Here is a 26,953-nt window from a genome sequence, read left to right on the forward strand (position 1 = left end):
CTTAAATAATCTGTTTTCTTGGGATCTGGCACATCTCACCACTCAGTCAACTATGGAGTATCTCAGCAGCTTTCTGGACCAGAAGTGAGCACATCACTGAAGTTTCCCTTCCCTTATGTTTACCCAAGAAAGTATGGTCACAGCTTTTTTTAATACTGCCAATAATACTCGCATGAAAACTGGCTCTGGATGATGCACAGGTTTTTATTTCTAGCAGGAGGAGATAATTTAATACATGTAATTCCTCAGGGGAACCTGCAAAGGGAGGGGAGCAGCAGGGCAGAAAAAAAAGTTCAGGCTGCTTTTTCTGGCCAGATATGGATGCCATTAGTGAGGAGTGAGGGAGCCATATAGGTCAGTGCCTCAAACAGTGCATGAAAATGCGACTCAAAGGGTCAGAGCCTGTGGTGCTTCTGTGGGGTTGCACTGCCACCTGGTGTGGTCTGCAGTGCTCACAGCCTCTACCCAGCACTGCCTTTGCCTCCTTGGTTTAAAACACCTGCCAAAGCACAACAATGCTGATACAAATGCTGATGATTGCGTCTGGTTATGTAAATAGATAGGAATGTGTCAGCATACAAGTACGGGAATCAAAAGCAGCTGAATAATGGGAACGGTCATTCCTTCTCCATCTGTCACAGCTGCAGAGGAGCTGCCAGGACAGAGTTACTGCAGGTTCCTGCCAATTCACTGCCCAGGAACGCTTCAGCCTTTACAGCTGACTGTGTTTGTGTCACCAGGTGAGCCAGGCTTGGCAAAGGTCACTGTGTTTGTGCTGCCGGGCAGGTGAGGCAGCCCACAGCCTCCCCCGTGGGTGTTAGCACAGCCAGGTATTCCTCTCCAGACAGGCCTTCCTCACTGAGCAAACGCCATGAGGGAGCTCTGACTAACATGGCCATGAGGAAAAGTCTCATCCTCGAGATCAGGTGGTGACACCCAAGAGCAAAAAGCTTAAAGAACAGTTAATTTCCCATTGTTTTCTAAGGCCTCACTACATTCACACCCATCATTGAAAAGAGAGGGCTGGAAGCATTTAATGCCCTCAAAATCACAGAGTTGTTAGGATTGGAAGGGACCTCTGGAGATCATCGAGTCCAACCCCCCTGCCAAGGCAGGGTCACCTGGAGGAACATGTGGCACTGGAACACGTCCAGGAGGGTTGTGAATGTCTCCAGAGAGGGAGAATCCCTGGGCAGTCTGTTCCAGTGCTCTGACACCCTCAGCATAAAATGCTTTCTTATATTGAGGTGAAACTTCTTGTGGTTTACTTTATGGCCATTGCTCCTCATCCTGTCGCTGGGCACCACCGAAGAGTCTGGCACAGCACCCTTGGCACCCGCTTTCGAGATATTTATATACATTAATGAGATCCTCTCCCCGTCTCTTCTCCAGACTAAACAGGCCCAGCTCCCTCAGTGTCTCCAGGTAAGAGAGGTGCTCCAGACTCCCCATCATCCCCGTGGCCTCTGTTGGACCCTCTGCAGTAGCTCATTGTCTTTCTTGTACTGAGGGAGAGCCCAGCACTGGACACAGCGCTCCAGGGGCGCGGCGCGAGTAGAGGGGCAGAGAACCCCGAGATTCCCAGAGCTCAGCTCGGCCGGGACCCCCTGGATGTTCCGAGTCCCTCGGCGGCCGGGGTGTGACGGCTCGGCCGGGGTGTGACGGCTCGGCCGTGGAACTACAGCTCCCATGGTGCCCGGGCGGGCCGGAAGCGCGGGCGCTGCGGGGGCCGCGCGGGGAGCCCGCGCCGTGCCCATGGCGGCGCTGAAATACGCGGGGCTGGAGGACACGGACAGCGAGGAGGAGCTGCCGCCGGGCTGGGAGGAGCGCACCACCAAGGACGGCTGGGTTTACTACGCCAAGTAAGGGAAGGCAGCGCGGGCGAGCCCGCCTGGAGCGCTCTGACCGCCCGGAGCCGCCGGCGCTGCCGCCCCGGAGCGCGGGCGCGGATGCGGGGCAGGACCCGCCGCGTCCCGCCCGGTGCAGCGCGGACGAGCTGCCGGGGCTCGGGCGGCGGGACCGGCGTCCGTGGGACTCGGTTTCCGCGTGTGGGCTGGGCTGTGACAGCCGCAGGGACAGCGGCAGCCGCCCCTGCTGAGCCCGGCGCGGTCGGTGCGATGCGGAGCCACCGCCGCCCGCCCCGCGTGGGAATGATGCTGGAGCCGCTCCTGGATGCGGGAGGGACCAGTCGCGGAGCTGTTTTGAGCGCACCTCGTGGCTCTCCGTGTTGAGCCTCACACAGTGTTGTGGGTTTCTTAGTTTTCCTCCGTCTAGGAGCAGAGGAGAAACAGGTCCGATGGAAGTTAGGAGCTGTAGGTGCAGTCCTTCACCTCTTCATGTGCCACAACTTGAGCAAGAGAGAAAGTTTCACGTTTAGCACCATCTGCTCGTGCCACTGGTAGTGGTTGTATCCTCGCAGGTTCCAAAGGGGTTGTGCCACAGAGGGACCTAACTCAGTGGAATGTATATTTATACACTTTCTCCTTTCGTGTAGTTTCTGTAGCCATGCTGATCTCGGGATATGTTTTAGTCTGTTTAGAGCTACAAAATTTATTCCCTTCCACAAAAAGGGGGCAAAGTATAGTTTATTCTCACCTGCGGTGAGTTGGCATCTCCCTCCCAAGTTCTGCCTTACAAACACTGGTGAGAATGTTTTTGTTTATCCACACTTTGTTTGTAAACCCTACAGATTCTCTAGATGTTTGTTTTTCTTAGGCCGAGTGCCTGTATATTTCCTTTGATTTCAAAAGCTCTTTCCGAAAGGAGTCACTTGGTAGTGATTTGTGGCAAACCTACAAAATAATGAGATACTACTGAGCGTAATTTTTACACAATTACTTCAACAAGCCAGTTTCTTAACTGTTGTGAAACTGGACTGATTCAATTTAATGACATGAAATGAATATATCTTTACTGCTTGAAAATCTATCCCAGTGTGTCTAAAAATATATTTGACGTGAACAGGTGTTGCTACCTTTAATGTATGCTCTGTATCTGTGATACCTCTGCATATTCTGGAAATTTCTTTTAAACCTCATCAACAATATGAACTTTAAACTTAGCTGGAATAGCATGATTTTGATTTTAGACTTTCAAAGGTGTTTATGATGAGTTTGGTGTGCACACAGGTGGACAGTCATTTCTTTGTCAGGCTGCAGTAATTTGGTTCAATGTCTTGCAGCTTGTGCAGGTCACACAGGTGCAATTGTTTAGTCTCAGATCCCCAGCTGTGATTCCTGTAATACCTGATGTTGACACTGTGGGGTTGTTGTAAGAAGGGAAAGTTGCTTATGTTGTAACTTGCTGTTGGTACTGGGCCTGTGGGTTAGTGGTTATTTATGTATATTATCCAGTGCTGTTGTCAGTCTGTATTTCACACTTGGGCAGCTGTCATTTTAGACACTCAGGTAATCCCTGCCTGACTCTTAATATTACAACTTGGTTCCTATTTAAAAATATTTAATGGAAGATAAGATTTTAATATGCAACCTGATTTTAGCACTTTGGATATCTTAAGACCTTGTTTATGTGCAGACCACTTTGCCTATTAGTCTATTGTCCAGAAAACCTTATGAGAGAGTAATGTGATAACATTATCAAGTATATTAAATAAATATCCTTCTATTCAAGGCCTGTGGATAAACTTAACTGTCCAAAGCTACAATTGCTCACGTAGAAATCCAGCTTACTTAGCTTACAGCCTGCAAATCATTATTATTAGGCAAGAGTTTTAGAAAGGTGCTTTTGTAATTTGGAAACTTTCTAGTATTATTATTACTAGCTTGGGCTTTTTATTTTTCCTTATTCCTGCCAAGGTTCACTGTCTTTTTGAGTTCTTTTCTGAGTCTGTTAATGTTAGTTTTTAATAAGTTTTGGGTTTTCTTTCTTCTCATAAGTAACAAAACTTAGATTGGAAGTCAAACATTTATTTGAATTTTTATAGATTCCTGTCCTCTCTGGTTTGTTACTTTCAGAACTGTGGCAATATTTTGGATTCCATCTGAAAGATTATTAGGCAATTTTCTAAAATCTTGACCTTTTCTTTTCCTGCAGCCACCTGGAAGAAAAAACACAGTGGGAACATCCTAAGTCTGGGAAGAGGAAACGTGTTGCAGGAGGTTTGTGTTAAGCTTTTGTAATGAACTGAAATTATGTTACAAACATAATTTCCTCCACAAGTCTCAGCTGATCATTAGTTGACACTAATCACCAAGGCAAACTGAGCTGGCAAAATACAGATGGTTTCAGTGGGATTTTGCTTCTGTGATTGAAGTAGGGTGATCACTTTGCAGTTTTATGGCTTTCTTGGATTGCTCCATAAAGTCAAAGTACCATTTCTAGGTTAGAGGGTTTGTTTTAGTGTGGCTTGTAAAGCATACAGTCCAACTCTGGAGTTCTCTGATTGGGTTCTGATTTCCTGGTGTCTGTCAGATAATATTTATAGTTGAATTATATTCTTTAAAGACCGTATTTCATTAAAGAATATCCCTGGCACAGAAGGAAGTCTCGTTAGTTTTCGTTTTACTTGTTTTCCCCAACTCAGTTGAACGTTTGTGCCAGAACAGGAGGCAGACAATGTTGCAGGACACTTCCAGAGGAAAATGGCTTCTTAAGGGCCTTGGATCAGAGCCTTAAATTAGATCTTCCCAAAAGCTTCTATGTGGTGCACCTGGGGGTACTATACTATTAGCAAACCATATTTCTTTTGGCATTGGCAATCTGACTATAAGTGGAATGTTTTCAGGAGATCTTGTGTTGATCGAATTAAAATGAGTACTTTTCAGCTGGGGTTAGAAATACTGAGAGTGCCATCTGTTAAGTATTTCTGTAGGATCTTTTGTATAAGAATTTGTTTTGTAAAGATTTGTCATTTTTGTTCTTTTATCTGTCCTTCCAACTTCATAGAATCATAGAATCATTTACGTTTGATTTAACGTATCTTGTGCCCACTAGAGGGTTGTAATCTTTCAACTTTTGGTGTGTGTTACACATGACTTTTCCTACATTTAGTTCAATGGTTTTTGCTATTTACTTTGTCAGGAATAGCTACTAAACTGTGAGCAGTGTAGATGTGTGTGTACTAGGAAGCATGACTGCATTTTGCTGGTTTGTGCTATAACATGAAATAATCTATATGAAGATTTTTTTTTTTTAGATTATACTTAACCTGCTACTTTTGTATGGGATCTCCTGTATGTTGTACTTTTGTGAGAGAGCAGTTGTGTGTGATTAGGGAAGCAATCCTTCTTTCAAGTTCTGATATTCAGGTGCAGCACCTACAGAAATAATGCAGAATTGTGTCACATCTGTCTGGGAAATCACTTAAACTTCATATTGGAGTGTACTCTTAATGCCTGAAAATAAAGTTAGTGTTTTATGTGCTTCCTAGATCTGCCATATGGATGGGAGCAGGAGACTGATGAAAATGGACAAGTCTATTTTGTAGAGTAAGTATGTCAAACTGTAGAATATGTTCAAGTAGGGCAACTGTTACATGCTGAGTAGCCTTTTGAGTTATGATGCTGTGACAGTATCAGCTGGGAAGACAAAGAGATTAATAAGTACAGCTTCGGAATCCACATATTAGAGTTGTAGCAGTGTCTAAACACACATTTCTGGTCTTCTGAAATCTTCCACGGTGGGTGAAGTGCTTGCACATCCACATCTCAGGATGTGAGCTGACCCTCAGGCAATATTTATGTAGGCTCATTTTGTTTGTGTACCTTTAGGGATAAACTCTGTATCAGGAACTTTAAAAACATACCCAGAACTTTGTGTCTGGTTGGTAACATTGCAGTAATGCTTTAGACATACAAGGCAAAACCAGAATTGTTGCAGCTCTGACTCGCCTGGAATGTAAAGCACGGACAGAGGAGAGGACAGGGACAGAGCTAGCAAAGAGTTTTAGAGAAGTGGGAGGGGAGGAAGTTCACAGAAGCAGAAAAATATTTCTGGGCATGTTTCTGTTTGTGTGTTTAATGGCAGGGTGAAAGTGGGGTAATTATCTTAAACTGACTTATTAGAATAAAGAATATTCAGAGGCCGAAATAGCAAGTGTAGCCTCTCTGTCCTGTACCTCAGGGCTGAAGACTGAAAGTTGTTGCTTATTGTGTCTTTCTGATAATTGTCTGAAGAAAACTAAAACATGGTTTTATAGAGGTGAGCCTGGTCCAAATTGTGCTGTTTGCTGTGCTGATGTGAAGCTGCTTTTTTTCAGTTGTGTGAGAAAAAAGTACTGAGCTGCATTTGCCCTTGGTGTATTGTTTCAAGGAGTAGTGTAGGCCCCTTTTGTAGACCTCCTAAGAGAACATGATCTTCCCTAATATAATGAGATTTTTTTTATTTTTCCCTGACAAAATTCTGCCTTTTATGTCAGGGGTTCACATGAAGTTCAGAGTGGCTTGTGATGTGTGTGAATACAATTAGTAATGGATGCTGTCACACCTGGAAAAATGTTTGATTAAAAAAAGTAATTGGGATGATTTTAACAAAACTGAAAAAAATTATTTGATTTTTTTGGAATTTAAAGGATCCATTGGGATTGTACACAGGAGTGGTTGAAATACATTTAAAATCTAAATGCAGAGTACAGAAGGGTTCAAGCAGTTGAATTTTTGTGTTCTCTTGCAGCCACATAAACAAAAGGACTACCTACCTTGACCCAAGACTGGCCTTTACAGTTGAAGATAATCCAGCAAAGCCTGCTACTAGACAAAAATATGATGGAAACAGTACTGCAATGGAAATACTCCAGGGTCGTGACTTGAGTGGGAAAGTGGTTATAATCACAGGAGCAAATTCAGGAATAGGTAGGTTAACATAACACATAAGGTAAAATATGACAAGCTTTGTCTTACTGACTGCTTTGTTGTTTAAATATCTGTACTTTTGGTTTTCAAACTTGATTTGCACTTTTTTCATGTAAAACCCTTAGTTAGAAAACTGTTGTTTTTTTTTTTTTTAAAAAAAGGCGTGGAGAATTTGGAGCTTACAGGAGAGCTACAAGTGCTGAAACAGTTGATTTTTGTCTAGAAAAATATCGAGGGAGGCATTTTACATCATGTAAATGTATGAAGGATGACTGTGAAAGAGCAGGGAAATTTCTTTTTATGATCTTGGTGGCAAGGACAAGGCGTAAGGTTTGTAAGGCTGCAGGGGAGTTCAGGTAAAGTATTGAAAAAAAACTTCCTATGGGCAGCAAGTGAACTCAGGTTTTTCCAAGGAGATTGTGGAATTTTTATTACTGAAGGTACTTTCAAGTGAATTTGATGATGAACTTGTATCAGAATGTTTTACTCGATGTTCCTTTAAGGCAAAGAAATATGATTTATGACCATTAGAAATCCCTGTTAGTTGTATTGTCTGTGAGGTTCATAAATCCTTTCAGACACCCAGCTTTTTTAGGTATCTGCTACATAGTATTGCTTCTATAGTTGGTGAGTATTTGAGAGATTCTAATTAGCTGCTTTTGTTTCATTTTATAACGAAGCTTTGTGTTTAGGGGCTTTGCTTTTCTCCTCAGAAGACAGGATTCCTTCTCCAACCTAATTTGCTAAGCTGCCTGAAGTTTCACTCAGCAACCTGCCCAGGATAATGTTGTTTTCTGCGACTTAAATTTGTGGAGGAGCCACAAATATTAAAACTGTGGTGTGGTTTGGTGTTAGATTTGAATTTTTTTGGTAAATGGGGGAATCGATGTAGATCCTAGGTCACTGTTGATCTTTTGTTCCCTTTTGTGGTTTGCATTTTTCTTCATGGTGGGATTGCATCAGTATTGAAAGAGACTTCATGCAGTTATTTGGTGGGTTTTATTTTAGTTCATTTTTGAGGACATTGGAAAACCTTGGAGATGTTCTAGAAAATGGATTAATAGCAGGACTTAGCACTCCGAATTCTCTTGGTCTTCTGAATTATTTAAGGGAGTGTTATCCCACAGGAGTCAGATGAAGAATTTAGAGCTTTATTGTGGCTTGCAATTTAGGCCTTTAACAGGACATGCCCTGCTGCCATTGCCTGATGTGCTACTACAGACTGGCATTGCAGTTGGGGCAGCAAGGGTTGTACTTGTGCTTTCTAGTAAGGTTTACATTCCAAATTCTTGGTACAGCCTGTCTCTGCCTTGCATCCAGCAGCAGGATGTGCTTTGTGTGCAGCTTTGCAGTCTCAGAACATTTAAGAATCACCTGGACTCAAAGGGATTTGCCTTCAGCAGGAACAGAGCTGCCATTCAGCCTTGCTGAATGAGTTGAAAGTGTTTCAAATATGGCAAAATCTGAATCTGAGGTAAATGATGCTTTTGTCAAGATTTTTTTTTTTTCCCCTGTTGCTCCCTTTAGTTTATAATCTGGATTGATCACAAGTAATGAATCATATCCTTGCACCAGATCTTCTTTGCTTGTGACATACATGCCCCCCCCATATATATATATTTATATACACACACATTCTTTATTTCTATAAGTAGATGAGGGCAGGATATCATCCCTGCTCAAAAGCATACCAAAAATAGTAGGACCATTAGTGAAATAAGCCTTGGGCTTTTTCTGCTATATGAGGTTAAGACATGAGGAGTCCACAAGTATGAAGGTGATGCATGAGTAGTGTCAGTTTGTTCTCTTAAAATCAGTAAGACTTATTGAGGAATTATTATTACTACTGAGGAATTGAAGATAGTGGGCACTTTTGTGTGTTGTTTTTCTGTTTAAAGGTCTTGACATCGGGTTACAAAAAGTACTTCCCCAGCCCGCAGCTGGTATGGGTGAAGTTGTGCTCTCTAATGTTTCCACTAGAGGTCTGTGTTGCCCTTTGAAAATACTTAACAAAAGCGACCTGGTGCTTTTTTCCCTGCTGCTAGTAACTGCTCCTGTAATTTTGTTGTTTGCTTTCTTAATTATTAGGGCTAGAATTTGAAATTATAAAAGCGTATCAGCAGTTCATCTAGGTTTTAATTTTATACAGAGGTGTGATGTTTTCAGCTGTGTGTGAAAGCAGTCTCCTCAAATAAAACATTTAAACCCCCTCCTATAACTTGGTTTTAATATCAGAGAAGCGGTTGTGTGATTTTCCTGACTTATATAAATATTTCTGTCTGGTTTTAAGGGTTATGTATCTGTATGACCTTGAGACCACTATGTTTTCTGGTTTTTGTATTGGGTGCAGTTGCATTTAACCCCTGGTGACTGTGAGAGTGTGTGAGTAGCGAAGTGTAAGTAATATTTCAGTATCCCATGGAAGGGCAAAATGTGTTTGTTCTGTCCAGGCAGGCAGATTCCCCAAAGCAGAGTTTTTCTTAAAGCTTTTCCAAAATTTTATCACAAAACTGTATTGATAATCACAACCAGTTCGTCAAACTGGGATTCTAATTTTTCTGCTCTGTGAAGGTCCAGAGGCCTGTTAGTGGCTTTTGAAAGGGATGCCCAGAGCAAGCAGCTTAATTTTTTTCAAATGCTGAAGAAGATCCAGAAGCCATAATGTGTCTTTGTATATTACTTTTATATTTTAATGTTTTAGATTGTTTCTTTGAAATAATTGTTGTTTAATGTTTTGTTAATTGGACTTCCTTTTTTTTTTTTTTTCCTGGCACTTTCACTTCTGAGCAATGAAGAAGCCTAAGCCAGGAGAGAAGCTGTGTATTAGTTACTATTAATCAGTGCTTAAAAGATGAGTCACTACTCCAGTGAGCTTTTGGTCTGCATATATTTATGTGTGAGCAGTTGTCATGTTTCTTTTATTTCTTGTGCAGAACTTCAGCATTAGCAGCTGTTGTCACACTGATGCAAAAGGTTGGGGAATGTGCATATAATTTATCTCAATTAAACATCTGTGTTGTCATATAAAAGTTGTTTTGAATAACTGGCCATTTAATTTTTATAAACAATAAATAGATGTTTTCCTATTTTATTCTTCTCTCTCATGACTTTTTTCCCAGTGACTCTCTGAGCAACCTGATCTAGTGGAAGTGAACCAACTTCACCAGCAGGTGAAGCAACCTACTTTTCTCCTCTTAACTACTAAAATACAGTTAGCAGCTGTATTCTTTTATTCTTTCTTTTAAAATTGATGTCTGTCACTCCCATGTCTCATTTGCATCCCCTTAAACTTGAGGATCAGCTGTATGAAATCAGGGGAAAAGACTTAGAGCTTAAGCTCTGCTTTGAGCACAACTCTCAGAATAGAACCTGTGTAGCTTTTGAAATGCTTTGTATATTTAGTGAGCTGCATTCCCAGTATCAAATGTTGAAATTAATTGCAGTGAGGATTTGTATAGAAGCAAACATGTCTGAGCATGGTGAAACCATACAAGGTAACAGTTTGACGGTGGGTATCTTGATAATTTACTTTAGTATTAATCATCATTGTAACGGGTAGGTGGTTAGATTTGGTTCACACATGGTGCTGCTGTTGGGATAAATACAAATTGTGTACCTCTGCAATTTCTCTTGTGTTTTTCACTGTATCACCTGCACCTCATTCCGAAATCTCTCTCATGTGGGACATTATTTGAACACTTTACATCTGTGAGCAGTGTAGAATGGCTACCCCTCTTAAATCCTTCTGGTCCCAAAATACTGGAAACTTTTCTGACCCTCTTGCTGGTAAAGTACAGTAAAATTTCAGTGGTCTGGGATGTGAGATTGCCTGTGTTAATTCTGTTACCAGTATCATCTAAGATCTGATACTGTCAGGGTGGAAATAGAACTTTAAAATATTAGAAAGCTGGGAGTCTTTTCAGTGAGCATACAATGCTTACATTAATTCAGAAAGAGTCCAAGGGTTTTTTTTTGTTTTGTTCATCACTTTTTTGTACTAAGAAGCTATTTTCAGTAGCTTTTTACTTTTTTAGGCTTATCAAGGCAGTATAAAAGTAACTAAGCCTGTCCATAACCAATACAACACTTGTGGCCAGACTGCTGTGCTGAGACTGTGCTTTTGTGCTTCATACTGACAGAAGTTAATGCAAGTTTGCTTAGTGGGGGAATGACATACTGCATAGCTTCAGAATTCCTGAATTCCTGATTTCTGAGCTGTCATTTCTCTGTGTAGTAGTGTTTGAGCACTTCCTATTGTTCTAAATCTATCCTGTAGTTAAAAAGCAGAATCTACTTTCAGAGCCTGAATAAAGCCAGGTGGGGTTAACCTTTGTTGTATTTCTTATGCCAATTAAGTACTGGCTATTTAAGCTACTAGCAGTAAGAGCAGAAAAATTAAACTTTTAAAGCTTATCTAAATTTCTTTTGAAGACTATTTAAGGCCTCTAAGAGATGCTGGCTACCTTTCACCACTGTGCTCTAAATCTATTGACGATGGAGAGATCAGAAAAGTATTATTAAAAAGAATGTTTTTACTTCTTAAAGTATCAAAAATTGACTGCTCTGTACCTGCAGAGAAGAGAATTTTGAGAATATGGGGAACTGTTGTAGTTGCAGAAGTTCCTGAGGTTATTTGTGGGCGACAGCACTTTGACTGAGGCTGCCTTCATCAGCCTCCACAAAGAAGGTAACATTTGCTGCATCCTAATTAGACCAGTGAATGGTCTCATTTAAGGCAAACTCTGATCATATGGGAGGAATAAAACAGACCCTTCACATCCCATTGAGGATTTGATTTTATTCATATTAGTCTGACTGTCTTAAATATGTTCATCGTCTTTCGCTGCATTGCCTGGAGTTTGGTGGTCTAACCCCACGTGTGTTTGTCTGAATCTGTCAGAAAGGAACTGTTCAGCTCTATTTTTGAGCTAGATGGCGAATTTTCCTTGAAAAATGTGCCCATTTTTCTTCAAAAGCACCGAGTTTATTTTCTAATTTCTCTCGCCCGTTTCCACATGAAATAGTATTTAAAGGGTGTGCAAGTGGCAGGGCTTCTGCAGAGGAACTGCTCAACTCAGTCCCCTGTTTCAGATTCACTTTATGATTTCTTGTAGTTTTGGAATTTTTTTTATGCTGGAACACCTGAAAAATCAGCTTGTTGGACAATTTGTTTTGGGGAAAAAAATCTCTCAGAGAAAATACATCTGTCTGGTTTCGGTCTGTATTATTATTTCTCTCAGTTCCATTCATATGGTGACTTCTAAGATTTGAGTGTAAACTTCTTTTTTTATACGTTTTGTGATGATGAATAAACAGCAAGGTGTTTGCTTTCTAGTAATTATTATTTGCATCCCTTTAGAGAGCAGAAAAAGGGATGTGACAGGGGGGAGCAAGCTTGTGACGATGCTTCTTGAATGGTCTTTTCCTGCTATCTGGATCTTTTCCCCAGTTTAGTGAAAAAAGTTTGTTGTCTGAATCAAAATTAGTGTTCATAAATGCATGAATTCCTGTGGATTAATAAGTCAAAACCCCTGCCTGTTTTTATTAAGAAGAATTTCTGTACATAATTCTGTGGTAGCTCAGTGGTGCACAGGGAAGGGAAATGCTGGGGTTTTGCTCAGGGGGAGCATCTCATGTTCTCTCTAAACCAGCATAACTTGTGGTGAACAAACTATTACAGCCTTTGCATGGTTGTATGTTTTCATGCTGGAAGTGTTTCATGTGTGGAGAACTGAAATGGATATTATTTATGGAGCTTTGGGTTCAAAGTTTATTGTGAGGCAGACAGAAAGATCAGCAATATATAACCTTGGATTATTTTTCTTGGCCAAGTCCTGGCTGGCCCCGGGATTGTTTTCATGGGATACTTTTGTATTTATTGGGCTTTTAAAAGCCTGAAAGAGTCGCTCCTTGATGTATATTTTAATTTTTTGCGAATTCTAGGCTCCATGTATCACATGTTTTATAAGCAGCACAGGATGTTAACAGAAAAGCATGGCCTGGGTGCACCTGGGGGGTGTGTGCTCTGCCCTGGTAGAATAAAATAACCTCTCAGGAGAAAAATAAGTAACCCACTAAAAACACTGCAGATGTAATTTTTACAGCAGGGTCTTCTGCCAGCACAGTTGTGTTGTTTAGGGACTGTTTTCCTGCCATCCTTCACCAGCAATGAAGATTTGGTTTTAAACCCCTTTCAAATGTGGTTGGGTGGGGAGGATGAGGGGGAAAAAAGGAAATCATCTTTCAGCCTAGTGCCGTTTGGTTTTGTGTGTGCAGCTGTGTCTTTTATTTTCTTGCTGCCCTGGCTTCAACCAATTGTATTGAAGAAAAACTGTTGGCTTAATGAAGAATTCATGGAAATGTAATGCTGAAAATTTAAAGGCTGAATTTTTTAGGTTCTGTTATCCACGTGCTGTGGATTGAACACCGCACCAGTAGCGCTACCATGAAAATGTTGGTGTCTGCATAGAAGTTTTGTTGTTTGCTTCTTACTTAAATTTAGCCTTTGCTGGTTCTTTGTTTTTTCAGTAATTTTCTTTGTGCAAGTCCAAAACTTTGTGGCAGACATGAATTTTGTTGTACCAGTGTTTTGGGGGAATGGGAGTACAGTGGTTTTTTTCCAGGAGAGCCTGAGTCTTGCAGGTTCTATGTTTTTGGCCAGAGTAGAGTATTGGGTAATTGATGTAGAAAAGCACACTTTATGGAGGAAAACATGGCTATGGGGTGGAACTTTTAACTCCTCCTGTTGTAGGATGTTTGTAGCTGTCAGGAACTAGTACTGATGTATTTTGAGCAATTAAAAAACTGCTAAAAGCTATTATTTCAGACTTTGATTAATGTTAATAGAAGACAATTCTCTTTAATTTACAGTGCTGTATTCCAAAAATTTCAGGCAGGTAACAGTGACTGAGTTTTCCATCACTCTGTTTTAACTCTGACTTAATATTGTGGAATATTAATATTGCTCTGCTTTACATAAAGCTACAACTGCTTACTTGTAAATATTAAGAGGTCCTCTTGGACTTCCTGTAATTTATTTTTCTTATTGAGTAAGCGGAAAATGGTGTCAGATGTTCATACTGCTTTTTCATGTCCATTTTGATGAATCTATTTATTACTTGTGTAATGAGCAGTACACATGGTTGGTTAGCCAAGTTATTGAACTTCATCAACCTTGGCTGGAATTCACAATGCATGTGAAACTTGTAACATGTAAGAAATTACATCTGGGCTAAAAGGTTCAATAATGATTACTGCTTGTAAAGGAATCTTTTCACAAAGGGTGGGATTGAGCTGTGTGCCTGGGTTGTACTTTCTGATCCTCGTTTTACAGGGGAAAAACATATTTGTAGAATCCTCTAAATAGGTGGTATTTACGTTCTTGTCTGTTCTTTAAGAATTAGAAAGTCACTTCAGTGAGCCTCAGCTTGATTGCTTTTCTGTCTTTTTGAAATATTTCACAAAGGTTTTTCTTGTTGTTTTATGTGTATTTCACAGTCCAGAGGTGAGAAACCTTTTGCGTGATCGGGTTTGTCTCACTGCAACACTGAGCTCAACTCTCTGCATCATCCTGTGCCTTCATGTTTTGAAAACTAATTGTGCTGCAAGAGTTGTTTGAATACATGTACATTTGTATTGTTTTGGAAGAGGTTGCTAAACCTTTCCAATTATAGTAGCTTCAGACATGTAGGGAGTTTTCTAGCTACTGTCAACTCCAGTTACAACCTGTATGTACATTAATGGACGTGGTATTTTTGGCTTAGCAGGGGAAGATCATCAAAAACAAAAGTACTTTTGTCTTCCTTTCTTTTTTTTTTATTAGTTAATGATGTTTGCAGTTTTTAGCTCTGTTACTGACCACACACTTATGCCTTTCTGTTGTTTTTATTTTCCTTCTCTGAGTGATTTTTTTTTCCTTCTCCTTTTTTTTTTCTATTGGCTCATATTTTTAATATGTGAGATCTTTGTAGCCTTCTATTCAGCTCTATAACCTCAATATTTTTGTTCTTGTAACATCCAGCTGGTTTTGATTTCTTGCTGTCCTTCCACATGGTGGTTTTCAGTACTTCATCTGTTGCTTCAGAAAACTCCCTACAGTCTATCTTCAAATCTGAATAGTTTTATAGTAATACACTTTGTTTCCTTTCCTTCATTTAATTATAGTTACCTTGGTCACTAAGTTCCTGTTCTTAGTGTCTTTTTTGTACTAAAAATACTAGTGAAGTTAGGTTTTCTTGATAGTAATAATATCTGTGTGAAAAAGGAATTGTCACAGTTCAGTTTTGGATGTATTTATTTAAATCTTGTTCATACACTGTGACTCAAGGTTCTGAAAAAATGAGCGTTGCTTAGAAATTTTTCATGTTTTTTCTAGGTTATGTTATCTTTGTAGAAGGTATATTTGGTGTCTCCTCATTCTTTGTTCTTTATCCAAGAAGCTTTAACAGCACATTCTCTAATTGGGTTTCCTTTATTTTCTGTACTAAAATCATAAAACTTGTGGGGCATTTTCCTCTTGTGATTAATCAAAAAGCTGCTTTGTGCAAAAAAATAATAAAATCACCATTTATTTAAAAGTTTGTGAGGGAGTTTGTTAATTCTCCTCTCTCAGAACCAAATTGAGAAAACAGTGTCATATTGTGTGTTGAGAGATTCAGGTGCTGTGAGAGAATCTGGTTACATTCCTCTTCTGCCATTGGCAAACACGAGCAGCATGTCTTACTTCTGTACATTTGTACTTTGCAGACATTAATTATGCTATTTAAGATTTTGAGAAATGTGTTATTAGTCTTACTGTACTTGTGCAGCAACATATGGCTGCAGTAAATGACCTAAATTTACAGATTATGTCTGTGTCCATATTCCAGTTTGAAGTGGGAGTTGGATTGTTCTGTCACAGGATAAAAAATACACTTCTCTGAACGCTATTCTAATTCTTCAGCAGAAGGAGTAATTAAGATATATTAAGAGTAGAAAATATGGCAACTAGAAAAGAAAGAAAGCCTTTTTTGAGAGGTGCTTTGTTTGTTCGGGTCTGTGTCCAGCTGCAAGCAGATGCTGAGGGGTATAAACTTACTCTTCTTGAAGGATTTTTAATTCTGAAGATAAAATTGGACCATTTTGTGCCTTGCTAAGCAAAGAGGAGTGCCTAAAAATGTGCATGACCTACTTGGCAGCACACTTTTGGCATCCTGAGTGAAGGAAGGTTGTGATCTGTTTCTGAATCTGATCTGTGGTCAAAGGAATACAGACCGAGACTTCCTGATTCTGTTCATTGCATTTGGTACTTTAAACACTCATCTCTGTCAAAACACAAAGTTATGCATCTAGAATGTAAGGCAGAGATAGGCTTCATAATGGTATAGAGGTAATGTGGTGAATAAATATCAATTACTAGACTTTATACACACAAACTAGGGTTTGGTCATTTAACTGGGGAACTTGTCGTGGGCAGGGCAGACTGACTATGAAATCAGGAGTTGTACAACCTGATTTCTGGGTGGTCTTGAGTGAACTGTTGAACACTAACATTCTGACTGTCAGTAGGAGTGATCCTTTTTACCTAACTCACAGTAATGTTGCAAATTGTGACTCAAGATTTTAGAGTCCAGTGTCGTCGCAAAACCAGTGGGTTTTGGAAAACGTGTAGTGTGCTTGTTCACCTGGCAGGTTTTCCTGTTTTACAGATACAAAGTTCTGTAGGCATGTATATCTTTGGCTTTCTCATCCCCTGCCCCATACTGGCAAGGTCTGACTTCTTGGGAGATGAAAAAACCTTGGATTCTTGTCACTGAGCTCTCGGGTGGGTCGCTGGTGTTCTGGCTGTTACCACGTAGACCTTCAATGTCATCTAAAAAAAAATACAGCTTAATTTTGGTGTGAGATGAGGCATGATGTGTTTTCCTGTCCTTCTTGAAAGTGTGGCAAAGAGGTATTTGATTTTTTTTTTTTCTTTTTTTTGCCCATGGCCTTATGTTATAATTTAATGACTTCTAACCCTTGCTTGTTTTCCATTCTCCTTGCTTTTGTGTACAGATGCTTTTTGTTAATACTGTTCTTATTCTTCATCTTTTGTTTCAGAACTCCATCTCCTGCCTTACTTTGTATGTCGGAACCACATGATGGATCATTTGAGTTCCATAACAGCTTCCCATCTCCCTCTTCCCTTCGTAGTTTAAAGCACACCCAAAAGGTTTGCCACTTTTGAACTAGAGAGACCAGTGAACTGCATCTTCCCCGCCTTCAGTTCTTTTCACAGGATCCTGAAATGACTCCTGTATCAAAATCTTCCTTTGTGCTGCCAAACTAAACAAATTGTCTTATCTCTTGTTGCCCAGAGACAGAGGTGGGTGGTGACTGCCAGAAATCAAGTAGCATTGTTTTAATTTTCGTCCTGCTCATCTGTTCCTCTCCCCTGTGATACAAACTGTGAGCTCTTTAGAACAGGACCTGTCTCTGTATGTTTGATTCTATAAGACATCTTTTTTTTGTTTTTGTAAGCTGAACTGTGAGCTGTTTAGGGCAGAACCTTGTTTTATTATTTATCTGTAAAATGTCTAATATACATTTTAAAAATCTTTCACTGTGTAACTGATATAAATAAATATCAAGTTTGTTTGAAGAAAAAAATTGGTCCAGTTTATGTTGTAGTACTTTCTCTGTATCTTTACATAACGCTGAGCATTTCTCATGAAATGTCTTTGAGATTAAAGCTGGGAGGATCTAGCACTTTAGCTGACAGCACAGTATGTCTTTTAATTATTCTGCCTTGGCTGAAGTATTCCTCTTCATTGAATTTACTTCTTTTATTAACATTGCACTGTTGTACTTGCCAAAAGGAGAGTCAAAACATGCAACTAATTTTTTTTATTATGTTTAATTAGGGCTCAGCTCAGCAGTACAGAAACCTATGATAGTCTTGGCTTACAGAGGAACAGAAGTGTACTTGAAAAGAAACTAGACAATTTCTGGCTTTTTTTCTCCATTTTTGCTTTGGTGGGAAAAACTGTTGAGTTGCCTAAAGCTACTGCTGATGCAAAGAGCAGCTTTAGAGAGGGAGAGTTTGCCAACCTCGTTTCTCTGAGCTTGGGACTTTTAAAAAAATATCTGATTAACAAAAAAAAAAAAAAAAAAAGACCAAGAGACACAAAGATAAATTTTAAATTCTCTAGGCTGTTTTCCAGTCAGTTGAGTAAGCTTGTCTAAGAAGGTGTGTTAAGAACAGCTAAAACAAGGGAGGAGAAAAGCCCCAAAGTTTTGGAAAGGAGTTGGGGGGAAAAAAAAAAGGGGGGGCAAAACCCCCACTCCTCAAAACAGCTTTCAAAATCTAGCTGATCCTGGATGTCTGATCAGACTTTCTGTATTCTGTTACCAATGCTCTTAAGGCTGGCGTTTTTCCAGAACACAAACCCTTCAAGAGTGTGTGGATTAGCTGGAAACTGAAGCCTCTTTATTGTTGGCCTTTGGTACTTGCTACTGATGTTGGGTAAATCCTCAGTGATTTGTGTGTGTGTGTGACTGTTGTAAGTTTTGTTGCCACTGCCTCTCTTTAGCTCCCCTCAGCTTTGCTGTCAAATGAACCTGCAGGAGCCTGCACAAAAATGTTATTTATTTCCTTAATAATGTATTCAAGTAATGGTATTTATAAATAGGCTGGCTTCATTTAAACAAATAAACAAAAGAAGGGTCACTTATCCCATAGTGACTAAACATTCAGGAATGATTACTAACTGAGAAATCAAGTGCCCTAAATATCATGTCAAAATTTGACTACTTGGTCCTGATCTAGGTTTCATCATGATGTTGGTTTGATGTTGACTTACATTATGGGCAGATTTGTTGTTTTCTGCTACTCTAGATTTCACTTAAATGTTTAATTTAGAAGTGTTTATTTTGCAGTAAAAATAGAAGTAGTGTGTTAACATAACTGTAGTCTAACAAAATATTTTTTTTATCCCTTATGAATATAAGCATATGTAATGCTGAATAATTTAGGGTTCTAATTAAAATAAGGAATATGAGTCACAGCAAAATTAGTTCTGCTTATTTTGAGGCAAAGTTGCTATCATCTTGGGTTTCTTTTAAAATGTATGTAACTCTGCTTGGCTTGACTTTGGAATAATACATTTAGATGCACTTTTAGGTGGAAAGGTTGTTTTTGTTTAGAAAATATGAATCTGTGTGTGCTGAGTTGCTGCGTATCCAGGTGCTCTCATGGTAAATTATCTGTTACAATGGAAAAATTGTATGCAAACAGAAAAATAAACTTTTTAATAAATTGTCCTTAAACATTTAGTGATGAAGCCAAATGCTTTACTTGTGTATATTTACATGACTTGGCAAGTGGGGAAGAAAAAATTAAATCTTTATTGGGATGATCTGTCCAGTTTAGGATTAAATTTCAGTTTTGGCTTTATCTCCCCTTATGTTTTCATTAAGCTGTTTTAAGACTATCTAACTTAGTTGAAAACCAGTTATTCTGAGTGGTATCTCCATGTGTTTTATGGGAAGACATTGAGTGGTCGGTGGGAATTGCCTTGACACAACTAAAACAAGGTCTTATCGTGGGACATGACAAGTAGCTTGGCTCTGTATTTAATGTGTTCTCACTCCAGGGCTCCTTCCAGACTGGCTGTTACTGCAGTGTTTGGGTTGGACAGCAGCACCTCTGCACGGTGAAGGGTTGGCAGTGTCTGAATCTGCTCCCAGTCTGTGCCTTTGGGGAGCTGAGACTCTGACCAGGCTCAGGTGTAACAGAGCTGAAAGGACTCAAGGCCCAGCTTGTGGTCACGTCTGGTGCAGTGGCATCATGAAATGAGTTGGTGGGTGTCTTTGGGCAGTGCAGCTGGAGTAGATACCAGATCTGACTCCAGCTTTGGGGCTCTTAGTTGCAGCATATTTGTAATGTGTGTGCCTGACACAGTCACTGTGCTAGAGTTTTTTCTTGCTGGCAAGACTTTAGCTTTGTTTCCCTCGAATGATGCATCTTTAATTTTTTACAGGAACAACAAAGCAACAGATATTTATAATCTCATTAATTTAAGGGTGTTTTAAAATATTTGTTTTGTGTCGTGCTCCCCTCGGAGGAGACAAAATATTTTGGGTTTTGTCAGTGACAACAGCAGTGCACTTACTGTTAAGAATAACTTTTCCTTGCCCAGAGCACTGTATTGCAAAGAAGTGTAAGGAGTGCATATTTTTGAATTGGTTAGATGGAAAACAGAACCAATGCATTAGTCACCCTGTTTCGTTTTGGTTGGCTTTTTCTGTGGTTCATGACTCCAAGAAAAACACATTTGTCCAATTTACACACAAAGGGAGAGGCAGGATGTATCTTTCATATAACATCACACTTTTCAATGAAAAGTATCAGTATGTGTCATTGCCATGTGCCTGCAAACACACAGAAACAAAGGCAGCATTAGCATTTCATGGGAATCGCTCATTTTAAAATTGAGTCTTTTAAAAATAGCTTGGTGCTTTATTTGCTTGAAAACTTGCATTTGGAGCGACTTGAATAATGTGGCTCTTAAGGGTTTATCCTAAATAGCTATATTGAAGCAGAGTGGATGTGGCCAAGCAATCCTGATGTGGGTAGTGGGGTGAAAAAGAGAAACCTGACCACTGCTATGACCATAACACACACTTTTAGTGATATATTTATGCTTACAAAATCTGAGTTGGTTTCTGCTGTCGTGCAGTGCATAAGAAAGCCACCAGTGTATGAAAGGCCAGAAATATGCAACACACAGAGACCAGGACTTTTGCAATTCTACAGAACACTTGTGTTCGCTTAGTTGGTCTTGCAATGTTTACTGTAGTGGCAGGGAAGAAACTTTTCTTCTGGACTCCCTTTTAGTTTCTATTCAAGCTGCCTGTGATGTAGGGCTCGAGGAAGGCTGGGCTTTAAATCAGTCCTTGAGCACACATGGATCTTTGGGCCTCCAGAGCTCTTCCATCGATGGAGAGAAAGCAAGAAACAATTCTGAAGAATCCAAGTGTGAGCAAACCCTGTAGGCTTTTACATGGAGTACTAAGCTGTTGCAAGGAAAGACAGCATCACAGTGTTTCAAATATGTTGTTAATGGCAGATCCAAGTTATCCCAGAGCGTTCAGGAGAAGGTGGGGAAACTGAAGAAAACTTGCTGTTGTCCGAAATGTTTTTGAATTTCTTCTTGTGTTTTCAAACTTGCTTGTATTTGAAATAAACAAATGTTTTAAAATGTGTAAATGCCTGATGCAAATCGGTTACAAAATGTCCCCCAGTGATTGATGGACTGTATGCTGTGTATTTAAACAAGAAATCACTGAACTGCTTTTCCACTGAGTGAATCCCTTTCTCTGTTTTATAGGGGAGGTGGCACCGTTTGACAGAGCCCTGTACTCTGGTGGATGTTGACACAGTGCAGCAGGCATTAATTGAGCGATGCTAACAGCTTCTTAATTGAGACCATTAGCTGAAAATCTGCCCCAAAATTCAGTGATAGCAGTCGACTGCAGATAGCCAAGAATGTGAGAGTATTGAACAAGTCATCATAGAAAATGAAGAATAAAATCGAGTGCTAATTTCTGAGTCTTTATGAAAAGCAGGCTGTAAGAAAGGGCTGAAGGGTTTTAAATGTCTCCAGCAAATCCCATGTGCTTGTAGCTCTCTTGTTAGTTCTGCTCCCCGTCCTTTAGGTTAGCTGGTGATGTAGAGCTGTGCCATAATGTTTATCCTCATGTATGTCTTATTCTTAAACAGGATTTTCACTTCTGAGTGTCAGATTAGAGCTCGTTCAGCTTGAGCACCAGCAGCAAGAGCAGTTGATCTCAGCACAAACTTGAGATTTGCAGGGCAATCGCTTGAAATGAGTTTTATGAAACATTGGCTCAAAATAGGATATTTAAATACTCTATACAACACAGTGATTGCTTTTCCAAAGTGGATGTTATTTAAGCATGTTGTTCTTCTGTCACATTTGGGGGAAGTATCTGTTTAATTCTTTGTAATTGGCTGTCCTTGGTGCTCAAGTCTATAATCCTGTGCTGTTTTTCTTGTGTAGTTTTTCCTTTCTTTTAAAAAAACCACTGCTAGCATATAACTCGTTGGCAGGCTGTCTGTCTGACCTGGGTTAAATAGCTCTGCAGCTGCAACACCCCAGCACTGCAGTACAGGGAAGATTCACCCCTGGAGGATACCATTCCTTTCCTGGAAAGGAAGCTAAAATCTTTATTGTTAATATATCCCTTCGTATGTCACTTTAAGTGGTGTCAGTCTCAGATTAAGTGATGTTTTAAAAAGGTCTTTTGAAGTCCACAAGAGTTACTTTGGTGGGAAGAATTAAGGTTGCTCTTGTTCCTTAATTTTGCATGTCCTTTACATAGTTGTTTAGATTTCTCTCCCTGCTAAACCATACTGTGATTTTTTTTTTTTGATAATGTTTTACTGTTTGGGTGTTTATGATCTTTGTGGTTTAACTTTGGTGTATGAAACCACATTCAGTGTGGATTGTGATTCAGTGGTAGTTTTTATAGAGAGGTAAGATTTTTATTTATAGAGTTTAAATAGCTTTGTACTTTACTCAATCCATGTGTTAGGCTGAGGTTTTGAAATTTACTCTATATTGAAAATACAGCTACGTTTTGCTGAAGAACAAATGTTGATAAACTTAGTTAAAGACAGTGAATCTAATAGAAAATGTTTCCTATCCTGCTAGAAGCTTTTCCCCACCTCTTCAAGTTTTTTGACACTGAGGGACCAAAGAATCACTAATTTTTGCAGAACCAAAGATCTAAAGCTGTAAAATGACTTGGACACTGAGGGTGCTTCCAAACTCTTACTTCAGATATTTCACTTGGAAGTTGCATTCTTCTAAGCTCCTGTATAGCTGTTTCTTAAACTGTAAAGGTACTTAATTGTACTGCTTAATGAGGATTTTTAAGTCTATGAGGGCATATTTTAAGGACACATAAAAAATGCTGCAGCCTTGAGAGTGAGCAAGTGGATGTGTAGATCATGCTTAAACTCCAGTGAGTTCTATGAAGAAGAGATTCTGTTACCTCTTCATGATGTATTTCTTCTGGTAGATGATCTGGAAAGATGCCTTATGAATTATGCTCCACACAAAGTGATAGAAAGATCAAATAGTGATGGTTATGTACAATCCTTACCTATAGCCAGTGATTCAGTAGTTGAACTGGAGCCTTTATGTGGTTTGGGGTACCTGGGTTCATTTTCCTCCTTTTGCATATATCCAGCTGTCCTAAACACAGTGCCAGAGTGTTTGTGAATTAGTAATTTAAAATTAGTAGTTCAAAATATGTGTGATAGGGAGACACATCAGCACTAGGCCTGTGGCAGTGTTTGAATGGAGGGCTTTTTAGGACATGATTTTGTGTAAAGATCCATAACAAGAATCATGCTGTGGAAGCTCAGAAAAGAGTGAGTATGACCTAAAGAGAAGTGCTTAACACTGATCTCTGAATTTACAGAGTCAAGATGGTGTTAAAATGAACTAAGTTCACAGCATGTAACTTAGTTTATAATGAGAATCAAGTTATTAACTATAGCAGTGAATGGCATGGACTTTATTATTTTGCACAGTGTGACCTGGGGTAGAGTTAGCAAAACATCATCATGTTTGCTGAGTAGCTTGGCCATCAGCTCTGGATCTTTGTGTAACAGTAACAAAACTGTTCCCAGGCATAACAACTAGTTTTTAATAATACAGTAAGCTAGTCAAAGTAAGTGTGTTTTTATGCAAAGCAAGAAGCATAAAAGCTAATAGTACCCTGGTATGTCTTCTGTTAGTTACAAGAAAAATTCTAGTTAAATATGCTTAAAGTGGAATTAGGAAGAGGGGAAATCTTTGCATATGCTGCAACTGAATTCATGTGCATGCAATGAATTACCCAGGTAATTAAAGTTGCTTGGTGCAGTGAATGGCTTTAAAAGAGATACAAGAAAATTGCTTGGACTTAAATACCGTAAGTATGTAATTTCAGAAAATGCTATAAATTTGTCTTGGTGTCTGTTGTTTCTATAATGTAAGTTATGTCTTGTGCTGTAACTGGATTTTGTTGCTTCAGGGTGTTTTGGAAGTGAGACAGCCCATCTTAATAGGCTTTTTGGTAAACAGTTTTTAACAGGAAATCATGAACATACTGTAAATGTCATAAAGTTAAAACAAATACCTCTTCTCTTTGACTTCTTCACATACTTAAATTGTTGGGCATTTCAGTTGGAGTCTTCATTTTCTGGTTGAAGCTTGCCTAATTGAATCCTTTAAGCAAAGTTATGCCTCTTCCAGCAGGATGGCAACTTCTGTCATTGTCACAGTTCTCCATGGAGATGGACAGCCAGTGATGCTGTTGAATACATCACAAATATGTAGTAGCTCACTCCTGAAATTTGAAGGCTCCTTTTAGAAAGAAATGAAGTGTCCAAATTCAGAGTGGGGAAGATATGATTAACAGTGTTGCACTGGGTGGTGTGCAGCTGTTTTGAAATTCACTGTGAAACTTTGTTCTGTGGATGAAAGAAAAAAATCTGGGTATATAGATTTGTTCTCCACTTTAATTACAGCAAAGTGTGAGCTTCCTGTCCATTAGTTTCAGATTTAGAAAGAATATGCTTGCAGATTAAATCATATCAGTAAGTTTTGCAAAGGAAGGGAATTTTTCATGGATTATTTTTTTCTCTGTGTCGTCTCATACATCCAGTGACCTGTTTAGCCCCATGATAACTATCACCAATATATTGGAGCTGCATGGTATGTGATTGATTGTTCATAATGAGAAAAAATTGTTCTGCACATATCAGCTGATGGCGAGACAAAAATTGAGTTGATTTTACACAGATAATTTAAGGAAAGTTTTAGCAAAGATTTTTAAGTGTGTGGATAGGGGAACATACGTGTAGATTATAAATGTTCTTAGGTAGAATCACATTTTCTAAGCATGAGTTTGACGTTCCTCTCTTGGGAATGGTTTAATACTTGGGTGGTTCTCTTGTTTCTGGTTTTGTGCAGCAGTCCTAGATGGTGTTTGCATTGAAAAAAGAAGCCATTATTGCCACGTGATTTTGATCCTTATTCCCTCACACATCCCATTGGATGTTCCCCCTGCCACAGCTGGTCCTCAGATTGATGACTCAGAGGCTCACTGTGCATCTAAAGAGCCCTGAGCTCAGTTCTGGAATACTCTATGACTTTCAGTGTGGAGTTGCCAGGCACAGGAGTTCTGCAATCTCACCGAATGGCTCATTCTTTCCAGTCAAACAAGTGAGGAGCAAGTAAAATCCTGCTCTTCCAGCAGCTGAACACACGGGTAGGCTGAGAAGTTGAATCTGTTTTTTGGAGATGCCAAGTCTGTTTTGCACAAAATACACACGCATTGGTCACAAAGACCTCCTCAAATTGAGGTGTCTTATGTTTTTTCATACGTGCTCTTAAGAGCTGAGTCGAGGTGAGTGTCAGACAGGTTGTCAGGCTGCAGGTAGCCTTAGTGTACTTACAACCTTTTCGGGAATTTTATAGCTCTGTGTTGTCACTGGGACCTGTTTCTGACTGGGAAAATGTTTTGTCTTAGGTTTTGAAACTGCAAAGTCTCTGGCACTGCACGGGGCACACGTGATCCTGGCCTGCAGGAGCCTGTTGAGGGGTGACGACGCCGTGCAGCGCATCCTGGGGGAGTGGGTAAGTGATGTACAGAGTGTCCAACACTGAGCTCTGCTTTCCAAGACACAAAGTCTTTTGTGCATTGCAGGCAGTTAAATAGATATGGCATTGCCATGCAGGAATCTAAAGAAAAGGCATTTGTCTTACTGTGTAACATCCTGCCTGGTCGCTGGCGTGCTGGTGATGGAGGTTTTTCGTTTCCTGTGTGTTGGACTGCAAGGCTTGACTTGTTACCCGTGTTACCCAGAGGTGCTTTGTAAGGGCAGAAATGTTTGAAAGAACCACTGAGGCTTTGTTTCAATAGGAAAATGGGAAAACCATCCAACAGGCCCCAAATTGTATCAAAAATAGACAAGTTTGGTCGTGTCATTGGAAAAGTGCAGCTTTTGGAGGCAAAAATCGCTGTGGGTTTGGAGCAGGGATGGGGATGGATCCCCCTCATCCTGTGCTGGTCTCTGTCATGTTTTTTTGGGAGCAGGGATGGGGATGGATCCAGAACCAAAGTGACCATCCTCCTTCACTTAGTTGTACACAGTCAAATATTAGAGACAGCCACTGTTTTGCCCATTGTTTGCGATTTCAGGGGGTTGTTCTTACACTTTTAAAACACATGAATTTCTCCCTAATTTTCTGTCCTAGTCCATCAGGCCCAGCAGCCCTGTCTGTCTCAGTGGTTTTTTTTTCTTCCAGGTTCTTCCCACTTTCTTTCATTTTAATTCCTTTTTGTCACACAGATACAAGCTCTTCAGTCCCATCTATTCCCTTGTTGCTCTTTGACTCCTAACTTTCCCTGATACCCTTTTTTTGATGATCTTCTAAGGCCCTTATTAAAATATATTCAGTGTTCTTAATTTATTCCTCCCACAATCATTTACTTGCTAGTAAGGATTGCAGGCTACTTTTGTATGAGCTTGCTGGGACTGCTGAATTCCAGGAGATAATCTGGTGAAACTTTACTAAATGAAAGACCTCAGGATCAGATTCTTGAGTTTTTATTTCTTTCCAGCTAAAACTAGTGGTGATGTTTTAGTTTTATTTCCCGAGCTCTTAAAGTATTTCAGCTGCTCCCAGATGACATGGGAGAGCACTTGGCAGTATTAATATTTACACATAAGTGGTCTACAGATAATTATAATATTTATTAAAATGTTATTGCAAAACCAAACAGTGCTTATTTACAAGTATTTCCAAATGAGTGATGCCTATAATACTGCTCATTTTTGTGACCAGAGGTTTCATGAAGAAAGTCTTTGGATTTAGGCCTTTTTCTCTTGCCCAGATGATATTAATGATTTACAGTAAGGGATTGGGAGTGAAAAATGTCTTCCTTTCTGCCTCAGTACTTTCCATTGAAGCTCCTTTTTGCTTGGTTTTGTTTGTTTGTTTTTTTTTTCAATAGCATGGAATTCCAAGAGGATTCCAACAGGGATGAGTGTAGTGTGTGTTGCTTAGAGTTCATTTGTCTGCTCTCTTTCAATAGAAATG

At 39.7% G+C, this 26,953-nt stretch overlaps 1 protein-coding gene across 2 annotated transcripts in view; it reads left to right on the forward strand.

The window, feature by feature from the left end:
* Window positions 1–1,708: 1,708 nt before the first annotated feature.
* Window positions 1,709–26,953, forward strand: part of WWOX (WW domain containing oxidoreductase) — a 493,269-nt gene continuing 468,024 nt past the window's right edge. For both annotated transcript variants that reach the window (XM_032701431.1, XM_032701432.1), the window contains exons 1-5: window positions 1,709–1,862; window positions 4,054–4,118; window positions 5,390–5,447; window positions 6,631–6,809; window positions 25,380–25,486. In XM_032701431.1, coding sequence (XP_032557322.1) covers window positions 1,756–1,862; window positions 4,054–4,118; window positions 5,390–5,447; window positions 6,631–6,809; window positions 25,380–25,486 — 516 coding nt within the window. In that variant the 5' untranslated portion in view covers window positions 1,709–1,755. The remainder of the gene's footprint in view (window positions 1,863–4,053; window positions 4,119–5,389; window positions 5,448–6,630; window positions 6,810–25,379; window positions 25,487–26,953) is intronic.

This window comes from Chiroxiphia lanceolata, chromosome 13 (genome assembly GCF_009829145.1).
Source record: "Chiroxiphia lanceolata isolate bChiLan1 chromosome 13, bChiLan1.pri, whole genome shotgun sequence".
NCBI lineage: Eukaryota > Metazoa > Chordata > Aves > Passeriformes > Pipridae > Chiroxiphia > Chiroxiphia lanceolata.